Below are 17,395 nucleotides of genomic sequence, written 5' to 3'. Positions count from 1 at the left end.
TCCAACCCCAAGTTCCTGTGTCACCCACATATCCTAAGGAGAGCCCTTGCCCATCACAGCCCTGATACCAGTTTCAGATATTTGATTTGTTTTGTTTTGTTTTCTGTTGCCCCTTTTGAGGATATTTCTATGGTTCCCTACAATGCAGTAAAAATTGTGTTTTTTATTTCTGGTTGGTTGGGGAGTTTTTTAGCTAGGGGTAGGAGTAGGGGATGCCACCATAATGCCAAAAGGCAAAGTAAAATTAAAAAGTCTTTTTTGGGGTACCTGGGTGGTTCAGTCGGTTAAGCATCCGGACTTCAGCTTAGGTCATGATCTTGCATTTCGTGGGTTCGAGCTCTGCATTGGTTCTATGCTGACAGCTCAGAGCCTGGAGCCTGCTTCAGATTCTGAGTCTCCCTCCTTCTCTCTCTCTCTGCTCCTGCCTCGCTTGTGCTCTATCTGTGTCTGTCTCTCTCTCTCTCTCTCAAAAATAAATAAACAAACAAATAAATATTTTAAAAAATCTTTTTAATTGTTTTTTATTTCTGGTTGTTTGGGGTTTCTTCTTAGCCAAGGATAGGAGTAGGGGATGCCACCTTAATGCCAAAAGGCAAAGTAAAATTAAACTCTTTTTTGGGGGGGCACTGAGGTGGCTCAGTCACTTAAGTGTCTGGCTTCAGCTCAGGTCATGATCTCATGGTTCCTGAGTTTGAGCCCCACATCGGGCTCTGGGTTGACAGAGCTCGGAGCCTGGAGCCTGCTTTGAATCCTCTTTCTTCCTCTTTCTCTGTCCCTCCCCTGCTCACACTGTCTGTCTTTCTTAAAAATAAATAAACATTAAACTCTTTTTGAATATTTATTTGAAAACAACTATTAGTACATACAGATTACCCCACCTAATTGCCACTTGTGTTCCATCTAGCTTTTACTAGTACCACTAAATAAGCCTCTTTATAACATTCACTTAAAATTCTACTAAGTTCATTTTTTGTTTGTATTTTGTGGTTCTTATAGGATTATGTTGACAAAGAGAAGGCCATTGCCAAAGCATTGGAAGACCTCAGAGCCAACTTTTACTGTGAACTCTGTGATAAGCAATATCAGAAACATCAGGAATTTGACAACCATATCAACTCCTATGATCATGCACACAAGCAGGTGAGAAACAGTTGTTTGCTAACAAAAAGATACATTATTTGTTGTTAAAAACTATTGAATTTTATAAATGTACCCCCCAAAACTTGGTGACTTTGGTTTCTTATATCTGCCAGTCTTTATCCGAAGTCCATCTGACTTACTTTTTTTTCAGTGACAAGTCCTGACGTAGACCTCCCCCTTCCAAGAATTTATGTAGAGAAGAATTGTGAGCTTCATAAATCTTGCATAAAGTTTTTGGCTTTGAGTGGTTTCTGAATTTGTATTTAATTTGGTAGTTCAACTGAGGATCACTAGGAGTTTTGTTTCACTTTCTCACTCTTTGTGAATATGTTAAACTTTGAATAGTTATCCCAGACTGTGGTTGCTTCATCTTCTATATAGAGGAGTTCATGCTTTAATGGCTACTATTTCCCATCGGTAAGTCATTTTGTTATTGGTGTACCTTGGAAAGTAGATAAATCTTGAGAAGGAAAAAGAATTAGATGCTGTCTTAACTTTAACAAAACTTCTGATGCTGCATGTTGAAGAGCTTGCTAAAAAGTGAATTATACTTTCTTTGCAGTCTTTTTTGCTTTCACTAACTTAGAAAATAAAACTGTACCTAACTAGATACTGGCATAAAGAAGGTGTCCAGGGGGGATTTTAGAAGGAGGAAATGGATCTTTAAATCTATAGAACAGTCCTGGCTTATTGAATAATTTTGAACCATTTGATGTTGGAGGATTTTAGCAGAACTTACTAGATCTTTGAAGGCATAGTAGTTGTATTTGTTGAACTTGTAAGATTTATGAGCATTGCTGGAATGCTCTCTTAAGTGGATCTGTTGAGCCAGCGTTATTTTTAATTAATTTATTTATTTATTTTACCTTTGCGTCATCTTTCAACCAACCCTAAGATTTTCAGTGCACAGGTAAAGAGCAAGCTTTAAGCTTTACTAGCACAAGGATAGTTTGTAAATTGTTATACTTTCTGCAACAACCTCTTTCACAGTTAACCACACCTAACCAATTTAAGATTCTTCCACTGAAAGAATTGTATTCAAGACAGCATTTGAACTTGTGATATACCTTTGGACATTGTGTATTATCAGGTCTGCTTAATTTGAAGAAGGAGACATTTAGAGAGGATATATGGACAAGATATATACTGGCAGTTACCTCACTTTTTCAAAGAAGCATCTGTCAATAATGTTAACAGTAAATACTGCTTATCCAGTAATTTTTCTAGTTTCTCAGTGTATATATAATTCAAATTTGGGAGTTATTTTTTATGGAATTAAGAAAGACTTGTACCATCTAAACACATAACCACCTTTTTTGGGCTCTGAGAATTTCTTCAATTAAGAATTGTCTGGGGGGGACAAAATTGTCCGTGATAGGACACCTGGCCAGCTCAGTTGGTCGAACATGTGACCCTTGATCTCAGGGTGGCGAGTTCAGGCCCCATGTTGAGCTTAGAGCATACTTTAAAAAATAAAAATAAAAAGAGTCGCCTTTGATAGATTAGGACTCCAGGAGAAACTTTAGGCACCAAAAGGACATTTAGAAAGATTACAGTTTTAGTCGATAAGTCTCTTGAGTAAAGTTCGTGTTAGAAAAATTTACCAGGAAAAGTGTAATTGAGACTTGAGCAATGTTTAGACTGCCTGTTAAGGGGGAAAAAAGTTTTATCCAAGCAACAGATTTACAAATCAAATCTGAGCAGAAATGCAGAACTAGTGAAATTCACACTGGCAGCATTAATACTATGGATGATAATGTTTTAGTTATGTTGCTTTCAACTTGAGCCTGGTAGTAATTTTTACAGCTCTGGTTCATTTGAATTTGACATGTTTGTTCTCCTGTGCACCTTGGGATGACTCCGTTCTCTCTCCATGTTTCTCTATTGCAGTGGTTTTCCACATGGGGAGTTTTGTCCTCCAGGGAACACTTAGCATTGTTGATTACCACAGTTAGGAGGATGGTGCTACTGGCATGTAGCGGGTAGAGGCCAGGAGTGCTTCTAAATATCCTACAATGCACAGGAAAGCTCCTTGCAACCAAGAATACCTGGCCCAAGCTGTCATGTGCTGAGATTGAAAACCCCTGTTATACTAGGACTGGTGAAAACCTTTGAAATATATATGATATTGCGATACCATGTGGCCTTTCCTTGATACAAACCACTGTCATTTTAAGTCCTCAGTTGTTACAAACATTTGTAAAGTGCTCATCTAGATGATGCCAAGTACTCATTTTTTTTTTTAGATTATCATCAAAATGAAAGTACAAAATTAAGGATTTCTTATAAGGAACTCATGGACTACTTTCCATTAATATAGAAAAATGTCTGCGATCCTTGGTCTGGGAAGAAATCTTTAGCTGGTATGATTAATGAATGTATGTGAGCCTGTTTCTTCACCATGATCAAAAGCCCATCTTAAGTATTAAAAAAAGAATGGCTATAGTATGAGTCTGTTGTTTTGTTTGTTTTTGGTGGAATGTTCTGTTATTTGGTGGAAATATAGGCTTTTTCATCTTTCTTTTTTTTTTCATCTTTCGTTATACTGCTCTCTTAGTGCAAATAATAGAATCTTAAAGCAGTGCTATAAATACAGAAACAAAAAAAATGCACAGCACAAAATTTTTTATAGTTCTACTCTTCCCTTTACTTAGAATTTCTAAGGAGCCTTTAATTGCCCTTGGTGTACAACACAGCCAAAAAACCCCTAAGAGGAGGTAGGTCCTGTTTTTCATTCCTCTTTGATGGACATGAACTTACCATACAAATGGACCTACCATTTTCCAAATTCATGCTCTAAAATCATAAAGACACCCTGTCTTGTCTTCCAGGAAGGCACACAGGATTATTATGAATCTGAGATAATAGGTAAGTACATTCAACCCCTATATTAGTAATCCCTAGTTTGCATCTTCCATCAAATTTTTACCATTAAAAATTTCCAGAGAAATAATCTATCCTGTTAGTGGTAAAACTAGTAGTATAGACAGAATTCTGAACACACCCCTATCTTTTTTAAGCACAAATAATCTCTCAAAAAANTTATTATTATGTGCCTCTCCATGTTCACTAGTTTTTCTCAGAATTTCTAACATTTTTGTGAACAAAGTCACCAACTTGCAAATATGAAGATCCAACTTTTTCAAAGATGAAAAAGCTAGTTAGACACTTTGGCTCTTTTCAGCAGTTTAACCCTCATTTTAAGGTGATAATTTCAATACATTTTGAAGGATAGTCCTTTCCATTCCTCAAAAACTAGCCCAATCTGATTCCTTTTTATGGAGGTTATGCCTCAGAGCTTAATAAACATTAGTATCCATCTTCTGTCCCTCTTCGTTTAATTATAGTACAGTTAAGTTTACTTTGAAACTAAACATTTTCCCATCTCTTCCTCTTTGCATCTTTGATTATTTTGCATAGCTAAAAACATGTCTACTAGTGGATATGACCATGGAAACCATTTTCTTCAGCTTTTCAGAGGGCCTAAATTTCAAACTACAAAGAACATTCTTTCCCAGAAGTAAATTTGCAGCAACACAATATAACAGTACCTTATTTTAACACTATTTTTTGTTGTTATTGTTTTGCTTTCTTTGGTGCCTTGTTACTTGGTCAGGATTCTCCCAATCGTACTGTCTTTTATTTGTGCCACTAAGCTCTCCAGTACATAAACCAGAGTTCACAAATTATCCCACAGATGTATTTTGACTGTAGTGTTAGATTTTTCCTATTTAATTTTGGTTGGTTCTCAGTCTTTTAAAAATGAAATTTTATATAATTCAGGCTTTGTCTTCTCTTGAAAAATTAAAGTATCTCAGAACATTGGGCCTACATTTCAACATAACCAATTGGCTAAAGCTGAACAGTTGCTATCTCTTTAGAAAGTCACACACTCACTCTTCAATTAGCAGTGGTTTCCACTTTATCTTGTCTCTTACATCAACGTGTGTGACTCACTATATTAACTGCCAGATCCTTCTAAACATTTGAGTTTGTGACCCAGACCCATACCTTCCTTTTGTCTCCACGCACAGGGTTCTGACTGACAGTGGAGAAGCAGCACATTGAAAAGCTGCCTCCTTATTCATCTTTAAGTGTTGAGTCCAGCTTCTTTGCAGTTTCAAAACCATCTGCAGTAGTTACATCCAATTTATCAAAATCTGGTACTATAAATTAGCAGCTTTGAGAAATTCTTTTTAGCAAGAATCAGTGTCTTGGTCAGAGGAAAGAATGCTTTCAGCCTGCCCCTTCTTTCTGCTATAAAATAGCTTCAGTGTGAGAACCCCTTTTATGTTTATTGAAAAGACTGAAGTTTCATTTAATACCAAGGTCTGTTTCAACAGTAAAAATAGTGGTTTTATGAGCTTTAAATAGCTGACCTAAAAGAGATTAAGCCTTTAGCACCCCTCGATGACTGCTCTATTCTGAATTGTACACAGTGTGTTCTGTGCCCGTGTAATTTAGTTAACTCTGTCTAAACTATTACAGTTTGGCAGTATTGTTTACTTCTGGTTGACTATTATATATCTGGTAATACAGATTACCAAGGAACAGCAAGTTTAGTTTTCCTTATGACTCAGAAATGAAATAGGTTCTGTCTTGAAGTATTTTCTGAGAAATTCCTTGGTGATGGAGGAAATGATCATCTTTGGACTTCACAAGGGCTTCGTTCAGGTTGGGGGTGGCCACTCTCCACTTGGAGTCACACTGCTTACTGTTTGCAGTTTTGTCCCTCAAGATAGTATTTGTTTCTCTGTGTGTTTGGCACACGGGGCATCAGGACAGTAAGCACATTAAAACCAGTTGGATCTCTGGCAAGCCTACAGATTTGAGGAGCTTCAGACTGGGCTCCCTTTCTTCAGTGCTACTTTGATACTTCAGTGCAAGGGAAACAAAAAACTAAATTTTTAAAAGGCAATAAAAAGTAAAATAGGGGAGAAATAATTTTAGGGCTAAAATATAAAAGAAAACTTTTCTAAAAGAAGTGAAACCACAGGGGTGCCTGGCCATGTCAGCCAGTGAAGCATACAACTCTTGATCTCGGGTTTGTGAGTTCAAGCTCCACACTGGGGCATAGAGCTTACTTTGAAAATTAATAATAATAATAATAATAATAGCAAAAACACTAAGATACCACTGAAGATAGTCTACACATATCTATATTTCATGTGTTTCTGGGATGTTTATCCTTAGAAAACCATAAATTGATTATTGTTTAGAGTTCTTAAATCCAGCTGTCACAGTCAGATTAAACTTAGAAAACTGTGTTTAGGGAAACCATCTGTTTTTGTGAGCAGGCAGGGGTAACCCTAAACAGACCCTTTGGGAACTTCATTTACTGGCAAACTCTGTATTCTCTTCCTAGGAATATCTAACTCTTTTCTTCATTTTGATATACATTCCCAATATGAATAAAAATGATTCTGCCTTATATTCTGCAGTTTTCAACCTGTTTTTAGCCCAGCGCATTTACATTTATCACAGTGATACATTGGGGTGGAGATTCATGTATGAGGCTGTATGTTCTGTTGTAGTCTGAAAGGTAAAGCAACCTAAGAAATAATGATAGTCTGTGAGTGACAGGCCTGAAAAGAGAGCTCTGAACTGAGATGCTGCTGTTCATTTGCTTTAGACCTAAGCAGTTCTTATGAATTTTGCTCCTTTAAATTTTACAGAGAAGTCAGACCTTTGCCTCCAGATAGGATTTTGAGGGCTGTATAGTTATATCTGGTGGTGGTTGTTGTTGTTTGTTTTTTGTTTTTTGTTTTTATTCATTTATTTTGAGAGGAAGAGCAAGTGCAAGCAGTGGAGGGGTAGAGAAAGAGGGAGAGAAAGAATCTCAAGCAGCCTCTGCACCATCAGCACAGAACCCAGTGCGGAGTTTGAACTCATGAACCATGAGAATATGACCTGAGCCAAAATCAAGAGGTGGATGTTTAACCAACTGAGCCATCCAGACGCCCCTATATAGTTACATTTAAAATTCACTAGCCACAAAACCACAGTGGCATACCATTTCACATATATTAGGATGGCCAAAATTAAAAAGACACAGAAACATATGTTGGAGAGGATATGGGAAAATCTGGAACGCTCCTGCATTGCTAGTGGAGTTGTAAAATGGTATAGCACCTCTGGGAAACAGTTTGGCAGTTCCTCAAAATGTTAAATATAGAGTTACCGTATGACCAGTATGTACCCTTGAAAAATGAAAACGTGTGTCCACACAACAATTTGCATAAGATTGTTCATTGCAGCATTATTAATAGTAGCTCAGAAGTGGAAATAGTGCATATATCCATCAACTCCTGAATGGACAAACAAAATGTGGTATATCCATACAGTGGAATGTTATTCAGCAATAAAAAGGAAGGGCTTACTGATAAATACAACACACACAAATCTTGAAAATATTACAAGTAAAAGAAACCAGTCATAAAGCCCCCCATATTGTATGGNTATATCCATCAACTCCTGAATGGACAAACAAAATGTGGTATATCCATACAGTGGAATGTTATTCAGCAATAAAAAGGAAGGGCTTACTGATAAATACAACACACACAAATCTTGAAAATATTACACTAAGTAAAAGAAACCAGTCATAAAGCCCCCCATATTGTATGATTTTATTTACATGGAAAGTCTAGAATAATCCTATCCATAGAGAACATACATTAGGTTTCCAGGGGCTGTGTAGAAAGGAGTAATGGGGAGTGACTGCTCCTGAGCATGGAGTTTCTTTTGAGGGCAAAGGAGATATTCTGACTAAAATTAGGAGTGATAGTTGCACAGCTCTGAGAAACCCACCAAATTTTACGCTTTAAATGGGTGGATTTTATGCTATATGAATTGTATCTCAGTAAAATTATTCTTTAAGCCTCATGATCCAGCTTAAATTTTGGTGATGGTGACTATGTGTACATATACATACATGGGGGGGGGGGGGAAGACACGTTACAACAGGCACAGCTGGTACTGTAAAAATATACCACACTTTCAAGGCTTTTTGCTGACTTCCTGAAAATAACAAAGCAAGTATTTAACAATGATTTTATGACAAATTAATTTTATATTCACCAAATGATAAGTATGGTCATAAATGACTAATCAGAAACACTCTTACCAAGAAGAATGAATACTTCTGTATTTCCCTCTGATTTTTTTCAGTATCTATAATCAGCATTAATGTTTAGTTTTCTCTGTTACCAAACATTTGGTTTGGCTCTGTTACTGAATAAAACTTATTTTCATCACTTACTGATAAACATGAAAGACTAAAGGTAACTAAAGTTACCTCCAGTGTCCAGTAACTTGGATTTCCTTAACCATTCAACTATAATCTTCCTTCCCTAAGTAGTTGAGTGCTGAGGCTTTCTGTGTTCTTTCCTGGTCCTGTTCCTTCCTCACCACATGGTAATGGTCTGGATGGTCTCATTCAGAAGCATCAAACACTGAGGCCTGCATTCAGGTAACCTGGCCAAGTAACAGAGCATGATTACTCCAGTTTGGGAAGGGAGAGATTAATGTTGTATTGTGAGAGAGAGGCAGGAAACTGGGAGAAGAGGCCGTGGATTTGGGGTATGCAGGATTGTTGACATAGGGGAAAGAGAATGGTTGAGGTTCAGAGAAAGCCAGATTAGGGTCACCTGGCTGGCTCAGTTGGAGTGTGCAGTTGATCTTGGGGTTGTGAGTTTGAGCCCCATGTTGGGTGTGGAGATTACTTAAAAAAAAAAAAAAAAAAAAAAAAAAAAAAAAGTCGGATTATACTTAGCCTGAAAGAGAGATTGCGGTGCACACAGTTTCGTCACTATTTCCTGTCACCGTTCATGGCCAACAAACAATACATAAAGTATTTATATGTGTTCCCTCTCCCAATTTCTTTTAAAACTGAAACCAGTTTGATACATGTTTATTGGGCATCTCTTGTGCCATAGACAACTTTGTGCGCATTGCAGGGTTACTTACAAAGAAAGACTAAGCTTTAGTCCCTGTTTTGGGAGAGGAGGGCTGTAGGTGGTGAGAGGAAGAAACCATGGATAGTCTTTTGACTCCTCAGAGACAAAATCAGGTTTTCTCTTGAGAGTTGAGTACATATTAGAACATAGGATTTTTAGTGGCAGTAGGAAATACTCTGCCTGTTTTCTGATGTCTGAAATTCCCTTCACCTGGAAATAAAAGCATATGTTTCTTCAAATTGAGATAGAAGATTTAAAATACTTGAGGAAAAAATAACAGATTTATTCCTAGTAGGGTATTTGTTAGGAAAGAGTAGTACCAAAAGATGCAAATATTTTATTAATTCAGAAGCTTATTTTGTTCTTAGAGAAAATTATGTGCAGATATATCTTTGTCGCATTCATTCCCAGGTCAAACACCATGCCACTCCTTGCTAGTCACACTCCACATTATTGATAATGTGGGCAAATTTATCACTCACATTAAAAATCGGTGGGATTTACCAGATTCTCATTTCTCTGCTTTACTTTGTTCAGAGTTGGGTAATGGTTCAGGAGTTTGCAGAGTTGGGTAGTGGGGGAGTAGATACTTTGCTGCCAACACAGTGCTATTTAAGCTGTGTTTTAAGAAATGGAAAGTCCTTTACATTGAAGTTTCTTTAGCCCAAAGAACCATGGTTATGTGGATGGATATTTCAAGTGCTGGATTATTTCTTAAGGTCTCCCCCTATATTGGTCTTTTGGAAAGTTTAGTGAAACTCCATCTACCATGTGATTGAGACTCAGTGAGAAATGGCCACTGTGTTCTATGTCACAAAAATATATACTTTTTTGGAAACATGCTATTGTTTTTTCAGAACAGGATTTTCAAACCCTTTCATCTTGAATTTGGTTCAGTCTTCTTTACCTTGAATGAAATATTTAAACCCGCTAGAAATGTGTTATATAATATGCTTAAATTTTTATTAATAAGCTTTAATAGTTCAAAGAAGAAACAAAATTACTAGCAACACTTCAGAAGGCATAATCTGTAATTTTCAGAGATAAGGACATAGTAATTTTGGATTTAGCTTAAATGATTAATTATATCCATTCAGATCAGACAGTATCCCAGTTTGGAGTCTAACTTGAATTTTTATGTATGGAATGGAATTTGCTCAGCCTTTGAAAAGTTTTTGGATTGATGACACATCGATAAATTTTTTTCCTTGCATGAGCTCTGTCTCTTTGACAGGCAGGTGTGTTGCTCCTCTGTTCTCACCTTGAAGAAGTTAATCTGAAGTTGTGTTCCTCTTTAGAATTTAAGAGGAATATAAAAGTACAGGATACTGAATTTCATATGAGCATTTAGTTGCAAATGAGCCAGGTTTTTCCATGGAATAAAATAACCAAAAATCTAATTCTGAATTAGGGACTTCTGCCTTTATAAAAGTTACTTTTAGGGGCACTTGGGTGGCTCGGTCTGTTAAGTGTCCGACTCTTGGTTTCAGCCCAGGTCATAATCTCATGACTTCTTGGGTTCGAGCCCCATATCAGACTCTCTACTGGCAGTGTGAGCCTGCTTGAGATTCTCTCTCTCTCTCTCTCTCTCTCTCTCTCTCTCTCTCTCAGCTCCTCCCCTGCTTCTGCTATCTCTTTTTCTCTCAAAATAAACTTAAATTTTTTAAATTGCTTTTTACATAGGAAATTGAGAACTTTCTGATAGCTTTTTTGCCATTTGGCCTAATTTTTTTTTTTTTTTTACGTAATCTCTACACATAACATGGGGCTCAAACTCATGACCCTGAGATCAAGAGTGATACGCTCCATGAACCAGTGTCCTAATTCTGTTCACAAATAAGGGGCGCTTAACATTTTAGGCTTTTTGATTCTCTAAAGAATGAGACTTCCTTGCTGGATGAGAATAATAGCTAGGAAAACCATATATATCATATAACTTGACTATGTCCCTAATGGATATAGGAAAATATTTCTACAAGTGGTAAAGAATTTATTTGGGGAAAAATCAAGGATCCAATGTTTCAGCCAGATTATTCACCAAGCATTTACCAGATGCTTTCTGTAGACTTAACTACTGTTCCGTGTATTGCAAGGTTGATTACAAAGATCAGTTACATGAGCCCCACATTGAGTGTAGAGATTGTTTTTAAAATAAAAATTTTTAAAGGAGGGGATCAGCTGGTAAAGAATGTGACGCTTCATCTCGAGCTTGTGAGTTCAAGACCCACATTGGGTGTGGACATTACTTAAGAAATAAATAAAAATAAAGTTTAAAAAAAAACAACAACTATAGTCTCTGCCCCAAATAAAAGAGACAATATTGAACATTTTTTTTAAGTTTATTTATTTTTGAGAAAGAGTGCAAGCAGGGTGGGGGTAGGCAGAGAGAGAGAGGAAGACACAGAATCAAAAGCAGGCTCCAGGCTCTGAGCTGTCAGCCCAGAGCCCAACATGGGGCTTGAACTCATGAACTGTGATATCATGCCTCAGCTGAAATCAGACACTTAACCAACTGAGCCACCAGGTGTCCCAGTATTGAACAATTTTGATACACAAAGTACTTCATATTTATTTTGACACTTAACCTCATACATCTATTGCTAGAATAGCCCTGTTTTTCTCATGGAGGGAACTGGAGCTCAGAGAGATGAAATCACTTGCTTGGTAATTCATAGATTTGAAGGCAAGTCTTTCTGACTCCAACTTTACACTTACTGCCTTTCTGAAAGGCAGGAACAAGTAGAGTCAGAGCAAAGCATGATGGTTGCTAGATGAGTGCTTAACAAGATACTAGGCAGTTCAGAAAGAAGAAAAATCTTACGCAGTATCAGTAAAGATTTTGGAGGTAGATTTACTTTGACCTTGGGTAGAATCCATTTTTGTCATGAAAACGCCCTCATCTGAGAGAGAGACCTCAAACAAACATGTTGAGTTTGGGGGAGTTGTCCAGCCCTATCTCTAAGGTTTGGGTAAGAATTCTGGGGTTCCCAATTTTACATTTGAGACCCCAGACTTTTAAAGTCTGTAAGGGTGATTTAGGAATGGTTGCTACACCCTATTTGGTGTGTAGCTTCACCTAGAATGGGGCTGCACTCAGATTTGTTTTACCGACATCATCCCATTTTCGTCTCTCTCTACCTCCAGTTACAATGTGGTAGGAATCCTAGATAGGGCATGTTCAGGCTTCAACTTCAAAGTTGCAACAGGTGGTTGCTGAATGATAGGAAAGCCTAACGTCTGATTTAGCCTCGAAACTCCAGGCTTTGATAAAATGCACATTTTTTTGGAAAGTATCTTGTAGTTTGGGAAATAACTCCTAAAAGTAATGAAATATTTGTAAGAAGGAAGGAAATGATGAGGCATTGGGAGATTTTGCAGGCCTATGGGGTGGCTAGAGAGAAGATGGCAGATATGAGAAAAACATATGTTCTATTTAAATTTTGGCTAGAGAGCATGGTAAATGTTTGGGGCAGAAAAAAACCTAAGTTTGTAGCCTGAAATAATGATATAGTAGTCCTAACAGGCTCTTTCTGTCTCATTCTCCTTAAAAGGAAAAAATTGGAATTCATATTTATTCAAGATAGTTGATCTACCATCTTGAAGTGGTTTTTATAAAAATCTTAATTCTGGATAGCTAGCTTTAGTAAAACATTTTGTCAGCTGTTGGTTACTTGAACAGTCCCAAAATAAAGGTAAATGAAAATAAGATAGACAATTTCTAGGTAGCAGTGGTCTTTCCTGAAGTTCTGTTAACTATTTTTCCTGAATGCAGATAGGTCCATGTATCCAGGAGAGATTATTACTGTGTCAGTCTCTGTGTATGTACACATATATGTGTTGTACAGGTGCTTCCCTTCTCCCCCACCCTTTTAGAGTTGATGGCTTTGTCCCTGATTGTTCAGTATAATAGTTTGCAGATTCACTAAGAGAGCTTGTGTAGTAATGCTTGCTTTATTTTTTTTTCTCTTTCACTCTTGTTTTATTTTTACTTTTTTTTCTTTGTGATGTGACATTTTCAGCTGATGTATTGAAAGCAAATCCTTCTAATTTGGGAGCCCAGATCACAAGAGTGAGTTTTTCTACTAGTGTCTTTAGCTGTATATCTTTTTTTGTGTGTGTCTTTCCACCCTTTTCCCCTCCCAATTCAAAAATATTCAAAACACATTTCATAAATATTAGATATGAAAATTCCTCTGTCTGTTGAACATCATGCCCTTCCACAAAGCAATGTCCACTTTATATTGGGTCAAATTCCTTTTCCTAATGCTACTGTAAAAGTATAGGCTAATGTATGTGTTTTGTTTTGGTTTGTTTTTTATATTATCTAGTGTGTTGGAAATAATTTTAGTTCTGTCTTCATTGCAGATATGTCTGGACTTTGTCACTAGTGTGTCATTAGCACTGTTCTTTTTTGGTTATTGTTTCATTTTGTTTTAAGGAAAATTATGTAGTAGTTTCTGAGAATAAAAGATTGATTCTTTTATCAGGATTTTAAGTAATAAATCCTTAGACTTATCTCTGTTCTCTCTCCTCATCCCCTGGAAGTTACTCTCAGGGCCATGAAGGAATGAAAAAGCTATACATATTACTGTCTAATTTCAGCAGACTGACCAGATGCTGGTCAGACTGGTGAGCTCTGAACATGCTAGCATTGGAAGGTGGTTTGTGTGATAGTCACAGGACTACTTCATGCTGAAAAGAAATAGCACCTTTTTATGGTGAAATAAAAGTATGCTTTCTATTTGTTTTGATTCACATAACCTCCCCATGTAAGCTGTACATTGCTTTTTAAGATCTTACTCCTGGATAATTTTCTGTACTAGCCTAACCCCTTTCTGTTCTCTTTGGCTTGTGTTATTACAATTTATCTCATATTCTGTTTGTCTAGTTTTGCATCCTGGAGGAGCAGGTGATCAAATAGTCCCTTTTTTTTCCCTCCCAGTGTTCTAAAATTTGCTTGTTGTATCTGAAATCATTTAATTTTGCCCAATAAAGAAAATGGTATGCTGTCCTAATTAGAAATGCAGGTACTGCAAGTGTTTTATCCAAAGTAATCAGCCATTGTGGTTTCAGTTACTGAAAGAGAGAGTATTAAACAATGTGTTCTGCACTAGCACTGTAACCATTGATTGAGGGTAAATATTCTAAAGACCTTGTTTTCAGGATCCCCAGATTATTCTAAATCACCCACCCTCTGTTCCCTTTTTGTTTTGTTGTTGTTGTTGTCCACCAGAGATTGAAAGATCTCAAGCAGAGAGAGTTTGCTCGAAATGTCTCTTCAAGATCCCGCAAAGATGAGAAGAAACAGGAAAAAGCACTTCGGCGGCTCCATGAATTGGCTGAGCAAAGGAAACAAGCTGAATGGTGAGGATATGTTCTTTTTCGTTCTTTTTTTTTTTTTAAGTTTTTATTTTTATTTATTTAGTAATGTTTTGAGAGAGAGAGAGCACAAGGTGGAGGGACAGAGAGAGAGGGAGACAGAATCCCAAGCAGGCTCTGCACTGTCAGCACAGCCCTGTGTGGGGCTCAAACTCATAAACCGTGAGATCATTACCTGAACTAAAAGTCAAGAGCCAGATATTTAACTGACTGAGCCACCCAGACACCCCGAGGATATTTTTCTCTCAAAGGGTTCTATAGATAGTTATAATCCTTAAGATTTTAGATTTTAGATTATAATTTAAGACATTAAAATTTAAGAATTAGAACCTTTGGGGCGTCTGGTTGGCTCAGTTAGTTAAGCATCCGACTCTTGATTTCAGTTCAGGTCATGATCTCACAGTTGTGAGATCAAGCCCCTTGTAGGGGTCTATGCTGGGCATGGAACCTGCTTAAGATTCTCCCTCTGCCCCTCCCTCCTGCTCATACTCTCTCAAAAAACAAACAAAAAGGGGCGCCTGGGTGGCTTAGTCGGTTAAGCGTCCGACTTTCGCTTAGGTCATGATCTCGCGGTTCGTGGGTTCGTGCCCCGCGTCGGGCTCTGTGCTGACTGCCAGCTCAGAGCCTGGAGCCTGTTTCTGAGTCTGTGACTCCTTCTCTCTCTGACCCTCTCCTGCTCACGCTGTCTCTCTCTCTCTCTCTCTCTCTCTCCTAGAAATAAAATAAGAAACATTTAAAAAATTAAAAAAAAAAAAAGATTTATAAACCTGATTAGTAATTCTTTTTTTCCAAACTGAAAGCATATCTGTAATTAGAGTATAATATACTGATGAGGAATATGCACTTGAGGCCATATCCTACCATCTGTGTGACCTCAGTTATCTAAGCTCTATGCCTCAGTTTCCTAACCTGTAAGATGGAGATGATAATAACAGTTTGCTTCTTACAGTTGTGACGAGTGATTATCTTTTCATCAAAAGTGCCTTATAGGGGAGCCTGGGTGGCTCACTCAGTTAGGTGTCTGACTCTTGATTGCAGCTGGGGTCACAATGTCATAGTTGGGAGATTGAGTCCCACACTGGGCTCCACACTGGGCATGGAGCCTGCTTAAGATTGTCTTTCTCCCTCTGCCCTTCTCCGCTGCTTGTGTTTGTTCCTTCATTCCCCCTCCCCCCCAAGAAAAAAAAGTGCCTTATAAAAGAGTGCCATGCCATAGGAGATGCTCAATAAATCAGTAAATTATACAAATATTATTGTTCCCATTCTCCAACATTCTTCTGTAGAAAAGCACACATAGNAAAAAGCACACATATTACAGTATTTTATAGCTAAAAAGTATTGGTGCAAAGATTCAAGTGTTTTAATGTCCTTTTAAGTATTATGCAGTTAGTATTAACCCCTAAAACCTAAGTATTCTATCCATTTATTTCTCTGCAGCTTCCTATCTTCTTGAGTGTTCTTTTAAATCTCCCTTCATGGTTCTTGATGATTATCAATTTGGGGGCTGGTACCTAGCCTTAAGTGGAATTTACCCCACCTGGGGCTGAATTTCCAAGCAATGAGCCTTTGGGAACCCAAAGCATCTGAGGCCCCCATGTTTGTTTTTTAATGGCTGTCCAGGATCAAGGAAGGAACTGGTTATAGTAGAAAGAGAAACTATGACTGTGGCTTTTAAAAGTTTACAGCCAAGTTGGGGCCAGAGTTTCTAAGTTCCTGGACTTACTAGATTTTTTTTTGTCTCAGGATCCTTTTTTTTTTTTTTTTACTTATTTGCTTCTCTGTTTTCAGAGAAGGAAGGGAGAGAACACATAGTATAAGTTTTGAAACCGAATTAACCACTGAGCTCTAATGTTGAGATAAACTGCCTATAATAAACTGGTTCTGATTCCTTCTTTGGGCAGCTTTTTGTAGAGTAACACGTTACCCTTGGGCATATTGCAAGGCTAGCGTCTCAAAAAGTATATACCAGGTCACGTTCTGATCTGGGACATATTTTAATACATGTTTTTCTTCAGTTTCATATAAATAGTTAAAAGATGACCAATGATCTCTTGGGAGAATAAAAGAAGGTTTGACCAATCATCAGGTATTTCATTGTCCCAGAATTAATGCATGACCCCATATAAGTATTACTGAATTAACATGGTAAAGTGTAAGCAAAAGAACAAAATAAGATTCCTTTTTATTCACCTTGAGAGTTTCTTTGCCATGAAGTAGGTTTCGTAGCACAGTGTGTCTCTTGCTGTCTGAATCTTTCAGGTTCCTGTCTTCCATTAGCAAGAGTTTTTAGATGACAGGAGATAGCACATCATCCAAATGTATTTGGCCCCTAAATTTAGGACAGCTTGTAGCTAGGAGTCAGATAACAAGGCTTCATCCAAATAGATAGTTAATTCTCCTCACTTCTTAAGTTTGGCTTGAAAGATACCTCAAGCATATAGTCCACACACTAAAAATTTCAGACATGACATGAGTTTAAAGCACTGGCTTTGAGGCTCCTCTGTGTTCCTGTTTTCAGAGCTGAGAAAGTGTTTGGTAGCATCATGATCACTGTACAGAATGCCGAGAAATTATCACAAAACCAAAGCAAATGCCAGACATACTAACCAGAGACTACCATAGAATAACACAGTGGAAGTTTCTGACTATGATAAACTCAGAAAATATCCATATTTTTAAAAGTAAAATTTGAGGGGCGCCTAGATGACTTAGTCGGTTGAGCGTTCAATCTTGATCTTGCCTCAGGTCATGATCTTGTGGTTTGTGGGTTCCAGGCCTCGCATCGGGCTCTGTGCTGACAGTGTGGAGCCTTCTTGGAAATCTCTCTCCCTCTCTCTCTGCCCCTACCCAACTCGTGCTCTCTCTTTCTCTCAAAATAAATTAAGAAACTTTAAAAAAAAAAAAAAAAAAAAAAAAAA

General features: G+C 37.5%; 1 protein-coding gene across 5 annotated transcripts in view; it reads left to right on the top strand.

Annotated features, from left to right (window-relative positions):
• Positions 1-17,395, top strand: part of GPATCH8 (G-patch domain containing 8) — a 90,306-nt gene that overhangs the window by 67,410 nt on the left and 5,501 nt on the right. For 4 of the 5 annotated variants that reach the window (XM_077747697.1, XM_077747700.1, XM_077747701.1 and 1 more), the window contains 4 exons: positions 997-1,140; positions 3,972-4,008; positions 13,118-13,167; positions 14,332-14,462. In XM_077747697.1, coding sequence (XP_077603823.1) covers positions 997-1,140; positions 3,972-4,008; positions 13,118-13,167; positions 14,332-14,462 — 362 coding nt within the window. The remainder of the gene's footprint in view (positions 1-996; positions 1,141-3,971; positions 4,009-13,117; positions 13,168-14,331; positions 14,463-17,395) is intronic. The other variant, XM_077747698.1, reaches the window with a different exon arrangement.

This window comes from Crocuta crocuta, unplaced genomic scaffold, assembly GCF_008692635.1.
Source record: "Crocuta crocuta isolate KB4526 unplaced genomic scaffold, BGI_CrCroc_1.0 scaffold289, whole genome shotgun sequence".
NCBI lineage: Eukaryota > Metazoa > Chordata > Mammalia > Carnivora > Hyaenidae > Crocuta > Crocuta crocuta.
Note: the sequence above shows the minus strand (reverse complement) of the source record. Positions and strands in the feature narration are given on the sequence as shown.